The 19,345-nt window shown below is 34.1% G+C and overlaps 1 protein-coding gene across 1 annotated transcript; it reads right to left on the bottom strand.

The window, feature by feature from the left end:
- Window positions 1-17,536: 17,536 nt before the first annotated feature.
- LOC132172749 (uncharacterized) lies at window positions 17,537-19,168 on the bottom strand. The gene is made up of 2 exons (XM_059584310.1): window positions 18,264-19,168; window positions 17,537-17,583 (listed from the first exon to the last, which is right to left on the bottom strand). The coding sequence occupies exon 1, from the start codon at window positions 18,991-18,993 to the stop codon at window positions 18,298-18,300; it is 696 nt and encodes a 231-aa protein (XP_059440293.1). The 5' UTR covers window positions 18,994-19,168; the 3' UTR covers window positions 17,537-17,583; window positions 18,264-18,297.
- Window positions 19,169-19,345: the final 177 nt, after the last annotated feature.

Here is a 19,345-nt window from a genome sequence, read left to right on the forward strand (position 1 = left end):
TAACTTAACCATCGCTTGAGAGAGATAGGTGTAGAATTATTGCTCGCACTTTGTCCAATAGTTTCTCAAGCGATAGTGGCTCGTGCGAACGTGATTGTTTTATATACATATATATATTCTCAATTTTGAAAATACATTCAGATGAGTCATGAAATCAATTATGAATTTTTTTTTTTTTTTTTTTTTTTTAAATGTAATGAATGAGTAAGACATATCTCAACAAGATTTTTTAATGAGTAATGTTAGAAATTACATTTTTATTATACAACTATCTCACAATGTTAAGTAAGGCTGACAATTTAACCTGTAACCTTGACACGTAGTTTTATGTTTAAGGTTTAGGTTAAACAAGTTTGGGTCATAAGCGTTTATGACCCGTTTAATAAACGTGTTGGGTTTGGGTTGACATAAACGTGTTGACAGGTTAACTGGGTTAATACGAACCCGACACTTGAACCCGCCAGCCCTAAATAGTTAAGGGCCTGTTTGAAATTGCGTTTAAAGGACCTAAAAGTATTTTTAACACTCAAAATGTTCGTTTGAAGAAAAAAAAAATACTCGTTTGGTAAAAAAATTAAAAGCGCTTTTAAGGATCTAATAAGCCTAAAAATGGCCAAAAAATACTTTTGAAAAAAAACTTAAAAATGAAGCTTTTACCCAAAAGCTCTTTTTGACTTAAAAGTTATATTTCGCAAATGCAATCCCAAACAGGCTCCAAGTGTTAGTCCCAACCAACCATTAAATTAGTCATTGTTAAAAAAAAATTACCCAAGTCCAAAAATACAAAAATGCATTTTGAGTCTTTGTTGTCCTCTTTTTTTTTTTTTTTTTTTTTTTCTTTTCTTTTCTTTCTTTTTTCTTGGGCAAAAATTTGTTACAAACTGGTTTGTCGCAAATTCATATAAACTTATTTAATAAAGTGACATTCATTTTATTAGATGAGTTTGTGGCAAATTTTTATCCCTTTTCGATTAGCAAAAAAAAAGGGAGCCCAATTAGTGAATTTTTGAAATATGTCACTAAAATGCGGCATTTATGGAAGGCGATGTTTGAATAGTGTTACTATTCACGCATCAATATTCATGCTTTGAAATGTGATGTTTCAATAGTGTTGCTAATTCATGCGCTAAATGCGATGTTTGAATAGTTTACTATTCACGAGTGAAATGCGGCATTTGAATAGTATTAGTATTCACACGTCACTACTTACGTTTGAAAGGTCGTGCCATTTGAACAGTGTGTTATTGTTCAAACGACACTAATTAATAACTTGTAAAAAATTTGGCACTCAAAATTTGCGTTTATAACAACCACACACCCAAGAATTTCAAAATTTCTCCCTAAGGTGGGGGTGGCGTTTCGGCCCAACCCTAGGGCAGGGCCACCCTCCACCTCACGAGGGGTGGCTCGCAGGCCACCCCTAAGGTGGGGGTGGCCTTTCAAGCAGCCACCCCTCTAATTTATTATTATTTTTTTAAAAAATAAAATTCTTTTGAATGTTTTTTTTTAGATTAATTTGAATTTTTTTTTTTATAATTTTTTTAGTATTATAAATTGTTTTTGATATATACATATTTTTTTAATAAAAGAGTAGTGATGCTTGAATAGTGCAAGTGTCACATTCCAAAAATGGTGATGCTTGCTTGAACAAATGTCACATTGTAATGGCGTTTTCACTGTACAAACGTCACTACTATTGTATCCAGTCACTATGTTTAGAGTCTTTTGCCAAATGTCACTATGCAAACGTTACTACATCAATAGTGACATTTTTTGGACTTAAAATGTCATCTTCCAAAAGTCACTATTTGATAGTTTTTTTTTTTTTTTTTTTCAGTGAATTCCTTTATTGCTTAGGAAAAAAAAAAAAAAAAAAAAAAAAAGAGATTACCGTTTTAGAAAGATCTCATGAGAAGATTTTTCTCTGAAATTAAGACTATAAATTACCTGCCATGTTTGCAATTACATACATTTAGTCTTCGAATAATTCATTAAATGAAAAGAGGGAAAACAGGAATTGTATAAAACCATAGCACTTGATTTCAATGGGCCAAACATCCCAAGTCCTGAGGGGTGGAATACGATGCATTAGTTTAATTCCGATCATTGCTAGAAAATCAAAATCTTTTTGTATCAACCAAGCAATGAAAAAGATTTTCACTACAATGTCAAAGGTCCCAAACAAACAATAGAAAATTAGTGATTTTCCCCTTTTTCCTCGGAAACCATTTTAAATCAAAAGAAATGAATTTTAAGTGCTACCTAGCTAGTGATACCTTAAGCTTCTTAGATAACCCTAACCCATCCCCACCCCAAAATAAACTGGTACACTCAAATGATATATATGCCTACAATAACAATCTAGCAATGCCTCTTTAGTTATATACATGAATTTGAGTTGATTATAATACAATAGAATAATGATACACTTACTCATACTTGCTTAATTACACCAATTTTTTCACACCTATATGTTTCTTTTAAAACTACCATTGAATATGAGATGACTTTTTATTAGATTTTAGGGTTAAATACCTTATTCACCCATGGGGTTTCACAACTTTATTTTTTGACCCCTAATTTACTTTTGATCACAGGAGGTACATGCGGTTTGCCTAAAGACCGAGATGGTCCTTCCATCCATTTGCCGTTAGTAGACTTAACGGAAATCCACGTCATTTACTTGGAGACCAATTACATTTCAATACGTGTCCTAATTGCCAAATCATCAAATATGACTGGATTCACACCCTTGCAACGTAATAATTTTTTTTTATAAGTAATAAATTAAAAGTGAATCGTAGGAATCAAAAAATAAAGTTGTAAAACCCCAGGGAGTAAATAAGTATTTAACTCTAGATTTTATTTTAATAGTGGTTTTAAAAACCATCTATAGGTGTGAGGAAATAGGTGCAACGAAGTGAGTAAGTGCAACCACTCCTCTCGAAACAATAATTGGATGACTAAAATTGACATGCATATCAACCACATCCACACACAAACCAAAAGATTGATACCTACATAAGGAACTCGAGTCTCGAAATACTAAGAGTTGGAAGGTGTTTTGAAAGATAAGTGGTAAGCAGACACGGAGGGAGGGGGGGACCGGCTGGCGGCTGGGGGCAATGGTACCCCCCCACTTCCACAAAAAAGATATTACCGATTATTCAAATTGCTATAGTTAGCTTCCAAAAAGTCTCTATAATTAATACATGTTTGCAATGACGTTACTTACACAGAGACGGGAGGGAGGGTGGACCTGGCTGTGGGTTCACTGGCCCTCACTTCCTTAAAAAAGATATTTTAAGGAGGTAAAAAAAAAAAAATTATACTGGTCCCCCCCCAAAATAAATTGATAGGTCCCAGTCCCCCCAACTCTCCTCCACTTGTTGGTTCTTACTTCTTAGTTTAATCCTGGGGTTTTCTTTTGGTTAATTTTTCTATTGTTTGGCTTGGAAATTTGGTTAAGAATCTGAAAAGTTCATTTTCTTTTTTTTCCCCTTCATAGATTGGTGGTCGGCTTGGAAACTTGGAAATTCCTATTACTACTTGGAAATTTATGTGTTTTTTGTTGTTATTATTTTCTTTATGTATGTATGTAAATCTTGGATCTTTTTTCTATGAGGATTTCTGGTTCTTGATTTGGTATGGCCGTATGAGAATTTTTGATAGGTTTTATTTTGATGGGTTTTTATAACTAATGCCATTGAGAAATCTCTAGTTTCTTTTTGAGTTTTTGTTCTACCCATTGAATTTCAGGTTTGAAATCATAATAATTTAAGGAATTTTTGATTAAGTCCGAATTTGGGGGAATTTTAGTAAGAAGCTAAATTCCTAAAATTAACTAGGGGCTTTTGTGTGTAGTGGATTTCTATGCATGATTTAAGATCCGGGTTGTTAGATTAATGGGTATAAAGCTTTAATTTCACTACTGTTTATAGTATGGACATAAACCTTAATTTGTATAGTATGAATTAAATTTGAGCTTTTAGTATGTGAATACTAAGATTGCTAATTGGATGTATTAATTACATTTAAAGCATTAATTAACCCTAGACTTTTATGAGTTCAATGGAAATTGATGCCCATGGGGTTTAGGTTCTAATATGTCATATTATAATCATATTGATTATTGTATGAGTATTATAAATTTGGGGTAAGTTGCTAGATCAATGGAATAGGAAGAGAATAATAATTATAGGGTTAAAGTGTAAAGTTTAACTTAGAGTCTATGTGATGATTATGTTATTCATGTGAGTTTGTTCATTGTTAACCTACACACATTTTTTCTTTATTTTCTAAAGACTCAAAATGATCATGTAAATTTATTTATAGATGATGAGAAAGTCAAATACAATACTTGACTATTTCAAAAGAAAAAATGCACAAAATTTATTGGAGTTTAATCCTAGATTGTGTGTCACTTATGATAATATCATGTTAATCAACGAAGTGCAAAATAACTCAACGCAGGTCGCACTTTTTTAGGTTAGTACTCTAAGTTCAATTCCTAATCTAAGTGGTCTTGTAATTTGGATATTATGGTTATTAAATATTGAGAATATTGTTTGTTAGAATTTAAACATTTAATTGGAGAGTATGGCACAATTATAAACTCAATTCCTCATTGTATTTATGTACCAGTGATTAGAAAAAGAAAAAAAAAAATAGAAAAAAAGTATTAGTTCATTACACACTGCAAAAAAAAAAAAAAAAAATAATGATAACCAGAAAAAAAAAAAAAAAAAATTTGCTTTGGTTCCCTCCCATAAAACTTCCTGGCTCCATCCCTGCTCTTTATCCACGTGTTCTGACTTCAGATATCAAAAAATTGAGTGGACACCGGCGTACATGAACAGTGTGCACGCCGGTGTTATAATAATATAAAATATTATTAAAATAATATTTAAACAGTAAAAAATAAAAAATAAAATAATATTATAGCACTGGCATGCACACTGTTCATGCACGCTACTGTCCACTAAATCACTACTCCAAAAAATCAGATATCTCAATCAAATGCATATAGGGGCGAATCTAATTTTGGATTTTTTATTTTATTTTATATATTTTTATTAATGTTAGCAAAATGCTCAAAATAAATATCGGCTGACTCACCTGCGGCCGCTAGTCGTAGGTCAGGCTGTTCTATATATATATAATTAATTATTTAACTAGAACAACTTTATATTTAGGGTTTAGGAAGTAATTAATTATTCAAATGGTTCAGATTTAATTTTAAATTTTTTATAACTAAAGAAAATTAAATTAAATATAAATTATTGTGCTGTAGTTTTTTTAAGCTACTCACTCTATTAACCATTATTGTCCATGCTATCAATGTTCGTACTGCCACAAATATCATCCATCTTTGTTCCACCATCGTCATCACTCTGGTCACCACCACTAACACTACCGCGCGCAAAAACCATTCATTTTTATTCCACTTTTGTTTGTCATTATTATGTATGTAAATTATATATATAGATGGAGGGAGGGAGACCCGGTGGGGCCATGATCCCCAACTTCCTAAAAATAATATATATATATATATATAAAAGGGAGGGGGACTGGCTATAGTATTATCTTTTTTAAGAAGAGGGGGACCCCTCCCTCTTTTTATATATACATCCTCCACACACACACACACACACAGGGGTGTAAACGAGCCGAGCTTTGGCGAGCTTTGGCTGTCTAGGCTCGGCTCGTTTATTTTTGGGCCAGGCTCGAGCTCGAGTCGAGCCTGACTTTGCTGCTCGAGCTCGGCTCGACATGGTTGGAACCCTGTTCGAGCTCGAGCTCGAGCTCGTCTACTTGCTCTTGCTCGAGCCAGCTCGAGCTCGACTTTTATTATTATTATTTTTTTTGTAATTTAAGCGTAACTTGAAGAAATCCGCCCAATATTTTCTGGGCAACCAAACAAAATTCGTTCCAACCATAAAATTAGCCTAACTTTAAGAAATTCGCCCAATATTTTCTGGGCAACCAAACAAACACATCCAACAGCAAGGAATCTCACATTTACAAGGAATCTCGACCCACCCAAAATTGGTCCCAACCATAAAATTAGCCTAACTTTAAGAAATCCGCCCAATATTTTCTGGGCAACCAAACAAACACATCAAACGGCAAAACCCCAAACCACCCACCACCCAACAAGAAACGGAGAAAAAATAACCCAAAAAGAAAAGAAAAACCCACAAATCTTATCACCTCCTCCGCCTCCGATCCACGGCGTACTGCGAGAGTGAAACGACCTCCGAGAGCGGCGTGGACAGCGAGGTTGGCAGCTGCAAGTTCCTGGAAACCGGGCACGAGCCGTTCAGCTTCAGCCAGGCGTCGAGGTGTGTGGTTGCTGCGGTGGTGGTGGTGGTTGCTGTTGGGGGCATTGGGAGAGTGGTAGGAGCGGCAATAGAGAAAGGAGGCGAGGAGGATGATGGAGAGTTTGTGAGAGGAGAGTCGAGAGAATGGAGAGATCTGATAGATTTAGGTTAAATTTGGGTTCTCTAATTTGCAACCGTTGGATTTGGAAAAATAATTAAATTTTAAATATTAACGGTTTGATTTGTTTTACCAAAAAGGTATCCCATGTGGCTGTCTCTACTTAGATCTGGTGTGCTTGTTTAATATGATCCATTGATCATATAAACGTTTTCAACATTTAATATTACTCGTTAGATTAGATCAAACAAGGCAAGCTTACGGTGTCCCTGTTACACCATATACATTCTTCTTAGTAAATGCTTGATAGTTGTCATCTATTAATATCATCCAACGGCTATTAGATCATCAAAACATTTTGGACAGCTACGATTACACTTATATTCCATATATCAAATTCAAATTCAATTAAATTATTAAATTCAATAAAAAATTCAAAATTTAGGAATTATGAATAAAAATTGTGTTATGTAGTATTATTTAGGGAAGTTTGTTATTTTAATTTCAATAATTACAATTTTAAAAATTGTGTTTTTTTAATCGCGTATTTTTTTTCTTATTATTTTAGATTAAGTATTTTTTAAATCACAACGTAAAACGCTTTATGTCACACACTTACACACACTAATCACTATTATCATATTACATATAGTATTATTTAGTTAATATGTTAAAATGTTAATGCTTAACACGGGTCAATTATATAATGTCAATATTAATATATATTGTATCTTATATGTAAACATTTATATACTTTTATGGTTATATGGTTATATGGTTGTATCATTATCTAATTTATATGGGTAATGGTTATGGGTCAATGTTAATTGTTATAACTTATATATTTATATTCTATGTTCTTAACTTCTTATTATCACGATTTATGATATATGATTTAAATTCAAATTGTTAAGTTTTTACTTACCGTAAATTGTTATTATAATGTATAAATTATAAGAAACATATTAGTTACTTAATTATTAATCATTTAATCTAATAGTAATACGCAAACTCTAAGTAATAAATTCATATGATCTAATGGTCGTACACTCATACTTAAATTTTATGATCATATTATCTCACAATTAATATTAATATTATCTTAGATCTAAGATCATGTAATACATCATATATGTTTTATAAGAATAAAATATATAATTATAATGTATTGATTAAATAACACAATAACTTATGCAGATATACCATATGATTATATAATGATTAATGATTATGTGATATATACGATTCCAATTTTCAAAGTATAAACTATCTAATTATAATATTTGTATTAAATGATACAATAACTTGTACGGTTGTACTATATGATTATATCATATGATAAAATGATTAATGATAATATCATATATTTCTTTTATATATATATTTCTTATATGTTTTTATATTAATATATACATATATTATATATATAATATATATACACACATATACATAAATAACAAAAAAAAAAAACAAAAGTATATAATATATTTGTTATTATTGAGTAAATGAGTAATGTTGATTATATATTATTATTTGTTACTTAATACAAAATATACGAGCCGAGCTCACGAGCTGCTCACGAGTTAGCCGAGTCGAGCCGAGCTTGCTTCGTTTAATATTCGAGTTAGGATTTGTGTTCACGAAGCGCTTCATTTAATATTCGAGTCGAGCACGAGCCGAGCTTATGCGAGCCGAGCTCGAGCTTGCTCGCGAGACGCTTCGCTCACTTAACAGCCCTATGACACACACACACACATATATATATATAGATGGAGGGAGGGGGGACCGGCTGGGCCATGGTCCCCCACTTCCTAAAATAGATATTACCGATATATAAGAGGAGGGTGGGGGGACTAGTTGGGGCCATGGTCCCCACTTCCTAAAAAATATATTACTACACACACACACAAAAAAATATATTACTATACACACACACAGGGAGGGGGGACCAGTTGGGGCCATGGTTCTCCCACTTCCTAAAAAAGATATTACCGATATAGAGGGAGGGGAGGGGGGGATCGGCTAGGGCCATGGTCCCCACATATCCTCAAAAAAGATATTTTAAGGAGTAAAAAAAAAAAAAAAATTATATTAGTCGCCCCCAAAATAAATTGATAGATCCCGGTCCCCCAACTCTCCTCCACCGGTTGGTTCTTACTTCTTAGGTTAATCTTTGAGTTTTCTTTTGGTTAATTTTTCTATTGTTTGGCTTGAAAATTTGGTTAAGAATATGAAAAGTTGATTTTTTTTTTTCTTCATAGATTGGCTGTCGACTTGGAAACTTGAAAATTCCTATTGCTACTTGGAAATTTATGTGTTTTTTGTTGTTGTTATTTTCTTTATGTATGTATGTAAATCTTGGATCTTTTCTCTGTGAAGATTTTTGGTTCTTGATTTAGTATGGCCGTATGAGAATTTTTGATGGGTTTTCATAACTAATACCATTGAGAAATCTCTAGTTTCTCTTTGAGTTTTTGTTCCACCCATTGAATTTCAAGTTTAAAATCATAATGATTTAGGGAATTTTTTATTAGGTCCGAATTTGGGAGAATTTTAGTAAGAAGCTAAATTCCTAAAATTAACTAGGGGCTTTTGTGTGTAGTGGATTTCTATGCATGATTTAAGATCTGGGTTGTTAGATTAATGGGTTTAAAGCTTTAATTTCACTATTGTTTATAGTATAGACATAAAACCTAATTTGTATAGTATGAATTAAATTAGGACTTTTAGTATGTGAACACTAGGATTGCTAATTGGATGTGTTAATTACATTTAAAGCATTAATTAACCCTAGACTTTTATGAGTTCAATGAAAATTGATGCCTATGAGGTTTAGGTCCTAATATGTCATATTATAATCATATTGATTATTGTATGTGAATATGAGTATTATAAATTTGGGGTAAGTTGCTAGATCAATGAAATAGGAAGAGAATAATAATTATAGGGTTAAAGTGTAATGTTTAACTTAGAGTCTATGTGATGATTATGTTATTCATGTGAGTTTGTTCTTAGTTAGCCTACACATATTTTTTCTTTATTTTCTAAAGACTCAAAATGATCGTGTAAATTTATTTGTACATGATGAGAAAGGTAAATACAATGCTTCACAAAAATGCAGAGTTTATTGGAGTTTGATCCTGGATTGTATGTCACTTATGAGAATATTGGAGAGTATGATACAATTCTAAGTTCAATTCCTCATTGTATTTAAGTATCGGTGATTAGAAAAGGAAGGAAAAAAATAGAAAAAAGTACTAGTTCATTACACACTGCAATAATAATAATAATAATAATAAATCCTGATAACGCAAAAAAAAAAAAAAAAAAAAAAAAATGCTTTGGTCCCCTCCCATACAACTTTCTGGCTTCGACCCTGCTCTTTATCCACGTGTTCTGACTTCAGATATCAAAAAATTGAGTGGACACCGGCGTGCATGAATAGTGTGCACGCTAGTGTTATAATATTATAAAATATTATTAAAATAATATTTAAATAGTAAAAAATAATAAAAAATAATAATAATATTATAACACTGGCATGTACATTATTCATGCACGCCGCTGTCCACTAAATCACTACTCCAAAAAATTATAGCCCAATAAAGAAAAGCAACCCCTCTTTTTTTCTTTGTCAGATTTGGACTTTGGTGTAAAAAAAATAATAATATATTTGATTAATTTTTTCAAAGGTTCAAATTTAATTTTAATATTTTATAATTAAAAAAATTAAATTAAATATAAACTATTGTGCTGTATTTTTTTACGCCACTTAAGCTACTCGCTCACAATGTTAGGCTCTGTTTGGTAAACATTTTTGTTTCAATGCTATTCATCTTACTTTTTCATTTTTATAACATTTTTTTACTTTTTACATCTCACATGATATTAAAAAAATAGACACATATTATTTATATAGACAGGATTGAAGGAAGTTCCACCAACTTAGTTTGAGAGAAAACCCTGTACTGATAATATATAGTCACAATCTATTTTTTACTCCGCCCCCCTCCCCCCTTTCATATCAACAAAGCATGAAAAAGCGAGGAGGAAGCAGGTTAGGAGGCTTATGTACTTGATAGACATGGTGGATGGCCTTGTGTCTCCGTAGATTAATTCACTCTGCAGGAATTCTTTGGAGGAGTTTGCAATCCAAGCACCAATGAGAGAGCAGAGCGTTAAAGAGAGTGATGCCAAGAAAGTTGAGGCTGATGTGTTTGATCATATGACAGATAGAGCTACTCCAACGTCCCGTTTATCAATTTGCATAATTCTTTCCACCCAAGCTATTTTGTCATTGTTCTCAAAACCCATCACCGTGGTGTGCGGACAATTAAGGTATCTGTAGAGGAGGAAGAGATGATAAGCAAACATTATGAGCAGTCCACAAGGGACCAACACCAAATCAAGGTACTCCTTTTGGAAAGCCATAATTTTCTTTCCTTCATGCAGATTCATAGAAATATTGGAGTCTTTAAACTATATTTTTTGTTACCATATAACTTTGACTAGTCTAGTAGTCATATTGGAGTAGCTAATGGCAGCTACCACATAACTCTGACTTGGCAATTTGTCATATAAAACTTAATATGCATCCGAAATGTTGTAGTTGAGGCTCTCATTTTTTGCCTTTGCGTTAAGTTTTAGACATGAAATTATTAACAAAGTTGAATTATTAATGTGAACTAAAGAAAATTTTATGTGTTCGTTTTCTAACGCCGCCCTCTAGAATGTAGATACCTAATGTGTATGAACATAAGCTGTGAACATGACCAACTGTGACCGAACGACTTGAATTACTGATTATAAATGTTATCATCTGGCAGCAATTTGAAATTAAAAATAACTCCACCTACCTCGTCGTTCTACTCGGGTCACATCTCTTCCTTCCGATCTTCATGATTATCACTGTTATTCTGCTCTTGCTACTCTCCATGAACCTCACTCCTTCCGTGAGGCTCATCCTAACCCTCTTTGGCAGAATGCTATGTCTGAAAAACTTAATGCCCTTTCTAAAACCCATACTTGGGACTTAGTTGATTTACCTCCAGGCAAAACTGCGGTAGGGTGCAAGTGGGTATACAAGATTAAAACAAAATCTGATGGGTCTATTGAGCGATACAAGGCACGTCTTGTGGCAAAAGGGTTCAATCAGGAGTATGGTATTGATTATGAGGAGACTTTTGCACCAGTGGCTCGCCTTACTTCTGTTCGATCACTCCTTGCTGTGGCTTCTGTGCGTCGTTGGGATCTTTTTCAAATGGATGTGAAAAACGCATTTCTCAATGGTGATCTTAGTGAAGAAGTTTATATGCAGCCTCCTCCTGGGTACGATCATCTGCCACACAAGGTTTGCCGACTTCGCCGGGCAGTATACGGTCTGAAACAGGCTCCCCGGGCTTGGTTTGCCAAATTCAGTTCCACTATTGCGCAGATTGGGTTTGTTTCTAGCCCATATGACTCTGCTCTTTTTATCCGGCGATCTGATGCTGGTCTCATTCTCCTCTTACTATATGTTGATGATATGATTATTACTGGAGATGATACTGTTGGTATTCGTAACTTTCAACAGTTTTTGAGCCAACAATTTGAGATGAAGGATTTGGGTTTTCTCAGTTACTTTCTTGGATTGGAAGTGTCTTCTGATCCAAATGGTTACTATCTCTCTCAAGCCAAGTATGCTTCAGATCTTCTCTCACGAGCTGGCCTTATTGATTGCAAAATTGTTGATAGCCCTCTAGAGACAAATGTCAAACTTCGTGCCACTGATGGTGAGCTACTTTCTGATGCCACTCTCTATCGACAGTTAGTTGGTAGTCTCATCTATCTTACTGTGACATGACCGGATCTTGCCTATGCAGTCCACCTTGTTAGTCAGTTTATGACAGCGCCACACTCAGCTCATTATGCGGCTGTTCTTCGCATCCTTCGCTACGTGAAGGGCACCTTGTTTCATGGTTTGCATTTCTCTTCTCACTCATCATTAGACTTACATGTCTATTCAAATGCTGATTGGGCAGGTGATTCCACTGATCGTCGTTCCATCACGGGTTATTGTTTCTTACTTGGTGATTATCTCATCTCTTGGCGTAGCAAGAAACAATCTGTTGTTGCTCGCTCTAGCACCGAAGCTGAGTATCGTGCTCTTGCTGACACCACTTCTGAGCTCCTCTGGCTTCGTTGGCTCCTATATGATATGGGTGTTTCTTAGACCTCCAGTTCTCCTATCTTTTGTGACAATCGAAGTGCGATTCAAATTGCGCATAATGATGTCTTTCATGAACGTACTAAACACATTGAGATCGACTGTCATTTTGTGCACCATCATCTTTTGCAGGGAACTCTCCGTCTTTGTCCCATTGCTTCCGCTGATCAGTTGGCTGATGTATTCACCAAAGTACATCCACCTGGACGGTTCCGTGATCTTGTTTCCAAACTCAAGTTGGCATCTACATTACCACCTTGAGTTTAAGGGGGGATGTTAGAATATAATCAGAATATATTCTGATTATATTCTGATAATCACCATAATTGCTGATTTGATATATTTTCCCTGTATATACATTAATATTATTCTGTAATATTGTACATTAATTCCGTGATTGTATTTCCTATTCTGTCTGGCTTTATTCAACTATAAGTAGGCCTCATTGTATACAGTTCTAAATACACAGAAATACAATATTTAGTTTATCCCTATATTCTCTAGTATTCTATAGTTTATTTTAACATAAATAATTTTCTTTGTGGGGATGTATGCTCACACCACAAAAACCATTTTCTTTATATTATTTCTAAATATGCAGGAGGCCAAGAAGAGGATTAAAGAAAGAAACCCATGTCATTTCTGATTCATATTCACTTCATTACTAACAACGACACCGTTTTTGTTACCAATGGCCATGGCCATTGGGGTGCTCTGCAATGAAACATCACAAAACAGAGCATTGAGCAAGTGGAAAAACCATACATGGAGAATTTAGGAGGTGTGACCTGTTTGAGACAAAAGGAAAGCCAGAAAACAAAAAGAATCCCAAAACAGGAAAAAGAAAAAGGAGGAACAGAGAAAGAAAGAAAGAAAGAAAGCGAAATGTGAGAAAAAAGAGAGAGAAAACAGAGAGCAATCCCCTCTCTCCCCAACCCCCATAGAGAAAACAGAGAGCAATCCCCTCACGACAACCTACAATTTTTTAGGGGGCAATGAGAAGGTTTTATGCTTTCGCATGGTGGTTGAGTAGTTTGAGTTTAATGGGTTGAGTAAGAGAACCTTAAAAAAATTGCAGGTTGTCGTGGGGGAGAAGAGTTGCTGAACGGTTTTGTTTTAATTCCTACGACTAACCAAAACGGTGCCATTTTGGTAAGGATAAGGAAACCTAATTTAAAGCAAAACCGCACTGTTTTGCTTGCTTGTTTAAATTTTTTTTTTTTTTTCCTCAAAATGGCATTTTAGTAACTTAACCTTACTAAAATGACGTAGTTTTGAATTTTCCATCCTATTTGACGGTAATGACTAACGGAGTGGCTAAATTACAATTGTTTGGTAGTTTGAGGGGCTATTTTATCACTTTTAGAATATTATAGGGCTAAATCGAAAACGGTTGGTAGTTTGCGCCGTTTTGGTAAGGATAAGGAAACCTAATTTAAAGCAAAACGGCGCCATTTTGCTTGCTTATTTTAATTTTTTTTTTTTCAAAATGGCATTTTAGTAACTTAACCTTACCAAAACGACATAGTTTTGAATTTTCCATCCTATTTGACGGTAATGACTAATAGAGTGGCCAAATTGCAACTGTTTGATAGTTTGTGGGGCTATTTTATCACTTTGAAAACATTAGGGGGCTAAATCGAAAACGGCTCGTAGTTTGTGCCGTTTTGGTAAGGATAAGGAAACCTAATTTAAAGCAAAACAATGCCGTTTTGCTTGCTTGTTTAATTTTTTTTTTTTTTTTTTTTTTTCAAAATGGCATTTTAATTAGTAACTTAATCTTACCAAAACGACGTAGTTTTGAATTTTTCATCCTATTTGACGGTAATGACTAATAGAATGACCAAATTGCAACTATTTGGTAGTTTGGGGGGGCTATTTTATCACTTTTGGAACATTAGGGAGCTAAATAAAAAACGGTTGGTAGTTTGGGGGACTTTTTTATATTTTTTCCAAGTTTAAGCTAATAAAAATAGAAAATCACTATTGTAATATTAAATGCAGAACCATGGTTAATGTAATGAAGCAGAAGAAGTTTTAGAATTTTAAACTGTAATTATTATGAGAATACACTTTGTATTTATAAGATTGATCAAATAAATCCAGAGGAACAACATTAACTGAGACAGCCTAAAGAAGTATTGCTTCTGCAGCTAATCTTCCCTCAGAAGGCGGCCCCCCCCCAACACCAAAAAAAAGTTGACTTCCATGGATTGGTAGGAAATATAGTACCATGTAACTTAAATATTGTGGCGTGCAAGGCCCACAATTGAGGCTTCACAAGATTAGGCATATGCCTATGACCATGAATATGTAAATTAATGGGGACCTCACCTACCCTTGATGAGTTTTTTATTTTGTGGGTCAACATCATTTTTTCCCCAAAAGCAAGGTTTTACACACTTAAGAAATGGGTCCTAGTAAAGGATTTCAGAGTGTTCATTTTGGGTTAGGAAATATATGATAAGGATGATAACAATGATCTTCATCTTAAAGATTTCATTACTTCTGGCCCAATTTTGCATTGCATATTTGTATTTTATTATTATTATTATTTCTAGTTTTTCCCTTCCTTTTTGTGGCTTGAGCTGAAAAAAGAAAAGAAAGTTTTAGCTAGTGGTAAGAAAATTCCTATAAGGTTGGGAATGTATTAGGGCGTGAGTTCGAATCTCTGTAATGGAGAATTACTCATACAAACCTGATTAGTATTAGCCGACTTAGGAACTATTAATGTCCTAGTGGAGTTGTGTCAAGCTATGGCTTAATTGGTCTTGAGGGAGCGCATGCGATTCTTGTCGTCTAAGCCTTTCTTGAGTAGTTTCCAATGGACGTGTGCTACCATGGTCACACCCATGTAGAATTGTCACATCATTTATTTCTCTAAATGTAAGAAAAACTCTTAAAAAAATCACTTGAAACAAACTTCCTTGTTGTTTCCCAAACCAAAGGAATACCAAACGAAGCAAAAGTGCTACCCTTGATTTCCTTAACATTATTTTAATATATATAAAAAAAAAACTTTATCTTTCCTATAGTATTTATTTGAAACAATATTTAAATGTTCCTCTTCTTTTTCTCTTTTCCCTATCATTTAATTAAAAGAATATTTAAATGATATATAAAAAATATAAAGAAAGTTATTGTGTTGTTTATTTAAATATGAAAGCAAAAAGTAGTTTCATTCCTTATATTTTTTAAAAAATAAATAAATAAAAATGGCTACTGGTAGTACTCTCATCCATGTAGACCTTCAATTGCAATTGGCCTCTTGCTTAAGGATAAGGCCCAACTTGAATTGAACTCTATCTATGCATGGTTGACACAAAAATTCAAGCTGGTCCCTTTTTTTCCCCACTTTTCTGAGCAAAATTGAAGCTGGAGCTGTACTTGCATGGAGCCTCATCTTTCACAAGTGGTGGAGCTGTTGTCAAATTTAATATGCAGTTGAAAATTGAAATAATGGGTGTGGGTGAGCTCATGGGTGGCATATAAAATTAAGCTTCTTTTTGTATAACATTGTGATAAATACAATATGGTATACATTTTTGTTGAAATGCTGGCTTCATAGGATAACTTAACGTACCATTTGGCATTTATTAGTAGGGCATGTGCTTGGGGACCTATCCTTAGAATTGGGTGGTCATTGGCAACTCTAAAGATTCTTAAATTTTTTATAAAAGTTATATATATATTTTATTAATGCCTTGGCAATTTTCGAATAGTTACTTTGATGGTTCGATTTTTTTTTTGGCTAAGTTGATATGTTTGATTTGGTTCCACCCCTGCATGTGATAACCTGTCACTGCTTAGTGTGGGTGTTTTAGTTCACTAGCGAACATTGAGGCCCCGTTTGCTAAACGATTTTGGTTAAATACTATTCATCTCACCTTTTCGTTTTTTCAACATTCTCTTACTTTTTATATCACATAAATTACTTTTTATTATTATTCAAATAAAAAAAAATCACTACAAAACAAAATATTTTCATTTTTCCAAATCAAACATTTTTACTTTTTCACTTTTTCAAAAAATAAAAATAAAAATAAAAATTATATCCTTATTTTTTTATTTTTTTTACATCAATCAATTTTTGCTACAGTATCAAACCAAAACCCTTTAACAAACACACCCTGATGGCTGGGCTTAAGACTTAGGGTTTAGGGCCGTAAATAAATAAGTCAGATTGACAAACCGTTCATTAAACTTGATTCATGACTGTAGAAACCCGTTTAATTATTAAGTGATACATGCTTGACTCGCTTCAATTACAACCCCAATATTTTGTTTTTGGAACTGAAAATTTATATCAGGTTGATCAGGACATAAATCAATCGCATTATTCGGATTAGATTGGCTTATCGACCTCCTTAGTCGTTTAATATCTCATTTAATATCAAGTGCAGGATCAAACACAAAATTAGGAAGAAAGATTGTAGATAATATGATTCACAATAGGGGCAATGGGCCAATCAGCACAATGGTTGGCATTGTTGATAGCCGTGATAACTTGAGAAGCATCACCTTCCACAAAATATTGGGAGATGAAAAGGAATATTTAAGAAGCAACATCAACATAGGGGGGCAATGGGCCAAAATGGGGCCTTTAATTATGAGTTACATGTTTCCAAATACTAGCTGTGTTGCGTGTACATATTAATAAAAAGCTGCCGATGGCTTCAAAATTCTTCCCCAGTAACCCAATTTCCTTGGCAACTCAAATGCTTGTGGGGTCAAATTGATATTGATCCATAAACATGACTTATCCACGTCTTTGGTGCATCATAGTCGTAAGGAGTGGTTTCATCAGAAGGTTCATGTCATTTTCCAATGTTACCTTCATCTCATTTTATACAGAAGTTTCATCCCACCTAAACCTCATTTACCAAAAGCCTTGTAAAAGTATCCATCAAACGTGATGTTGACACAATCTTCACATCCTGATTTGCATGGAATTAGGAATTGAAGATCATGATGCTGCGTTCCCTTGGATAAACTTCTCTTAATAAAATGTAAATTGCAGAAGAAAAGCGAAAATAACACGAAGAGATTTACGGGTGGTTCGGTATTAGACACTTACGTCCATTATTAGGGAAGGGCTCGAAATGACTATATCTCTTGCTTTTATTCTTTATTGAAATTTATTCCTATTTGTAACACAATTAGGGTAGGTAAAACTAAAGATAAGTATGGTGATCATCAAATAATTCTTTTAGGAAAAAAAAATCATATTTAGCCCCTGATTTGGATTTAGTCATTAGGTTTTCAATTCAAGAACAAGGTTTTCAAGTTTTGTACACGTTAGGTTTCTTTGTCATTTTATCGTCAAAGTTAACGATTTGTCATCTACTACATGTGACTTGTTTAACACATCAAATTTGATTATAATCAATAAATTATCCTATAAGAAATATATACTCATTATGGAACCATATCTTATATTCTATAAATCCTGATGCAAATCCAGATTTTGGAGCAGAGATGTTAAATAACTACCGTCAAATCAAAACCATGACAACAACAGAGGGTGAGACATAGTATTGTTCATATATAGCAATTTGCATTTACCAATCAAGAATTTGGTTCGTTTTATGCACAAGCATAATTTGGCATTGCAGACCATGATGGTAAAGGGCCACGAATGCCATGGATATTCAGTCAGCCACGCTTTTGACCATCTTGTTCCCTGGGGACCTATGCTGATGCAACAGAGTTGTGTTTGTGTCAAGATAATGGAGGACTATAACCATAACAATGGAGGAAACAAACATGGGTATCGGCCCAAAAAACCATAGCAGCAAATCCAGAGCAAAATAAAGTGCTCTAAGCCCGAGTGACCAAAAATCACCACCCCTTATAACTGCCACTTCCACATTCTGCGCAGGTATGTTGCTATCTGGGGTGCTTATCAGATAGTTTGCATGGACAAAGCTCCTTGCTGACTGAACGAAGCAGGAAAAAGCGAGCAGGAAGCAGGTTAGGAGGCTTATGTACTTGATAGACATGGTGGATGGCCTTGTGTCTCCGTAGATTAATTCACTCTGCAGGAATTCTTTGGAGGAGTTTGCAATCCAAGCACCAATGAGAGAGCAGAGCGTTAAAGAGACTGATGCCAAGAAAGTTGCAGCTGATGTGTTTGATGATATGACAGATAGAGCTACTCCAACGTCCCGTTTATCAATCTGCATAATTCTTTCCACCCAAGCTATTTTGTCATTGTTCTCAAAACCCATCACCGTGGTGTGCGGACAATTAAGGTATCTGTAGAGGAGGAAGAGATGATAAGCAAACATTATGAGCAGTCCACAAGGGACCAACACCAAATCAAGGTACTCCTTTTGGAAAGCCATAATTTTTTTTCCTTCATGCAGATTCACAGAAATATTGGAGTCTTTTAACTATATTTTTTGCTACCATATAGCTTTGACTAGGCTAGTAGTCATATTGGAGTAGCTAATGGCAGCTACCACATAACTCTAACTTGGCAATTAGTCATATAAAAGTTAATATGCATCCGAAACTTTGTAGTTGAGGCTCTCATTTTTTGCCTTTGCGTAAAGTCTTAGACGTGTAATTATTAACAAAGTTGAATTATTAATGTGAACTAAAGAAAATTTATGTGTTTCTAGAATGTAGATACCTAATGTGTATGAACATAAGCTGTGAGCATGGCCAACTGTGACCGAACGACTTTTCAATTAC

This window comes from Corylus avellana, chromosome ca2 (assembly GCF_901000735.1).
Source record: "Corylus avellana chromosome ca2, CavTom2PMs-1.0".
NCBI classification, from domain to species: Eukaryota; Viridiplantae; Streptophyta; class Magnoliopsida; order Fagales; family Betulaceae; genus Corylus; species Corylus avellana.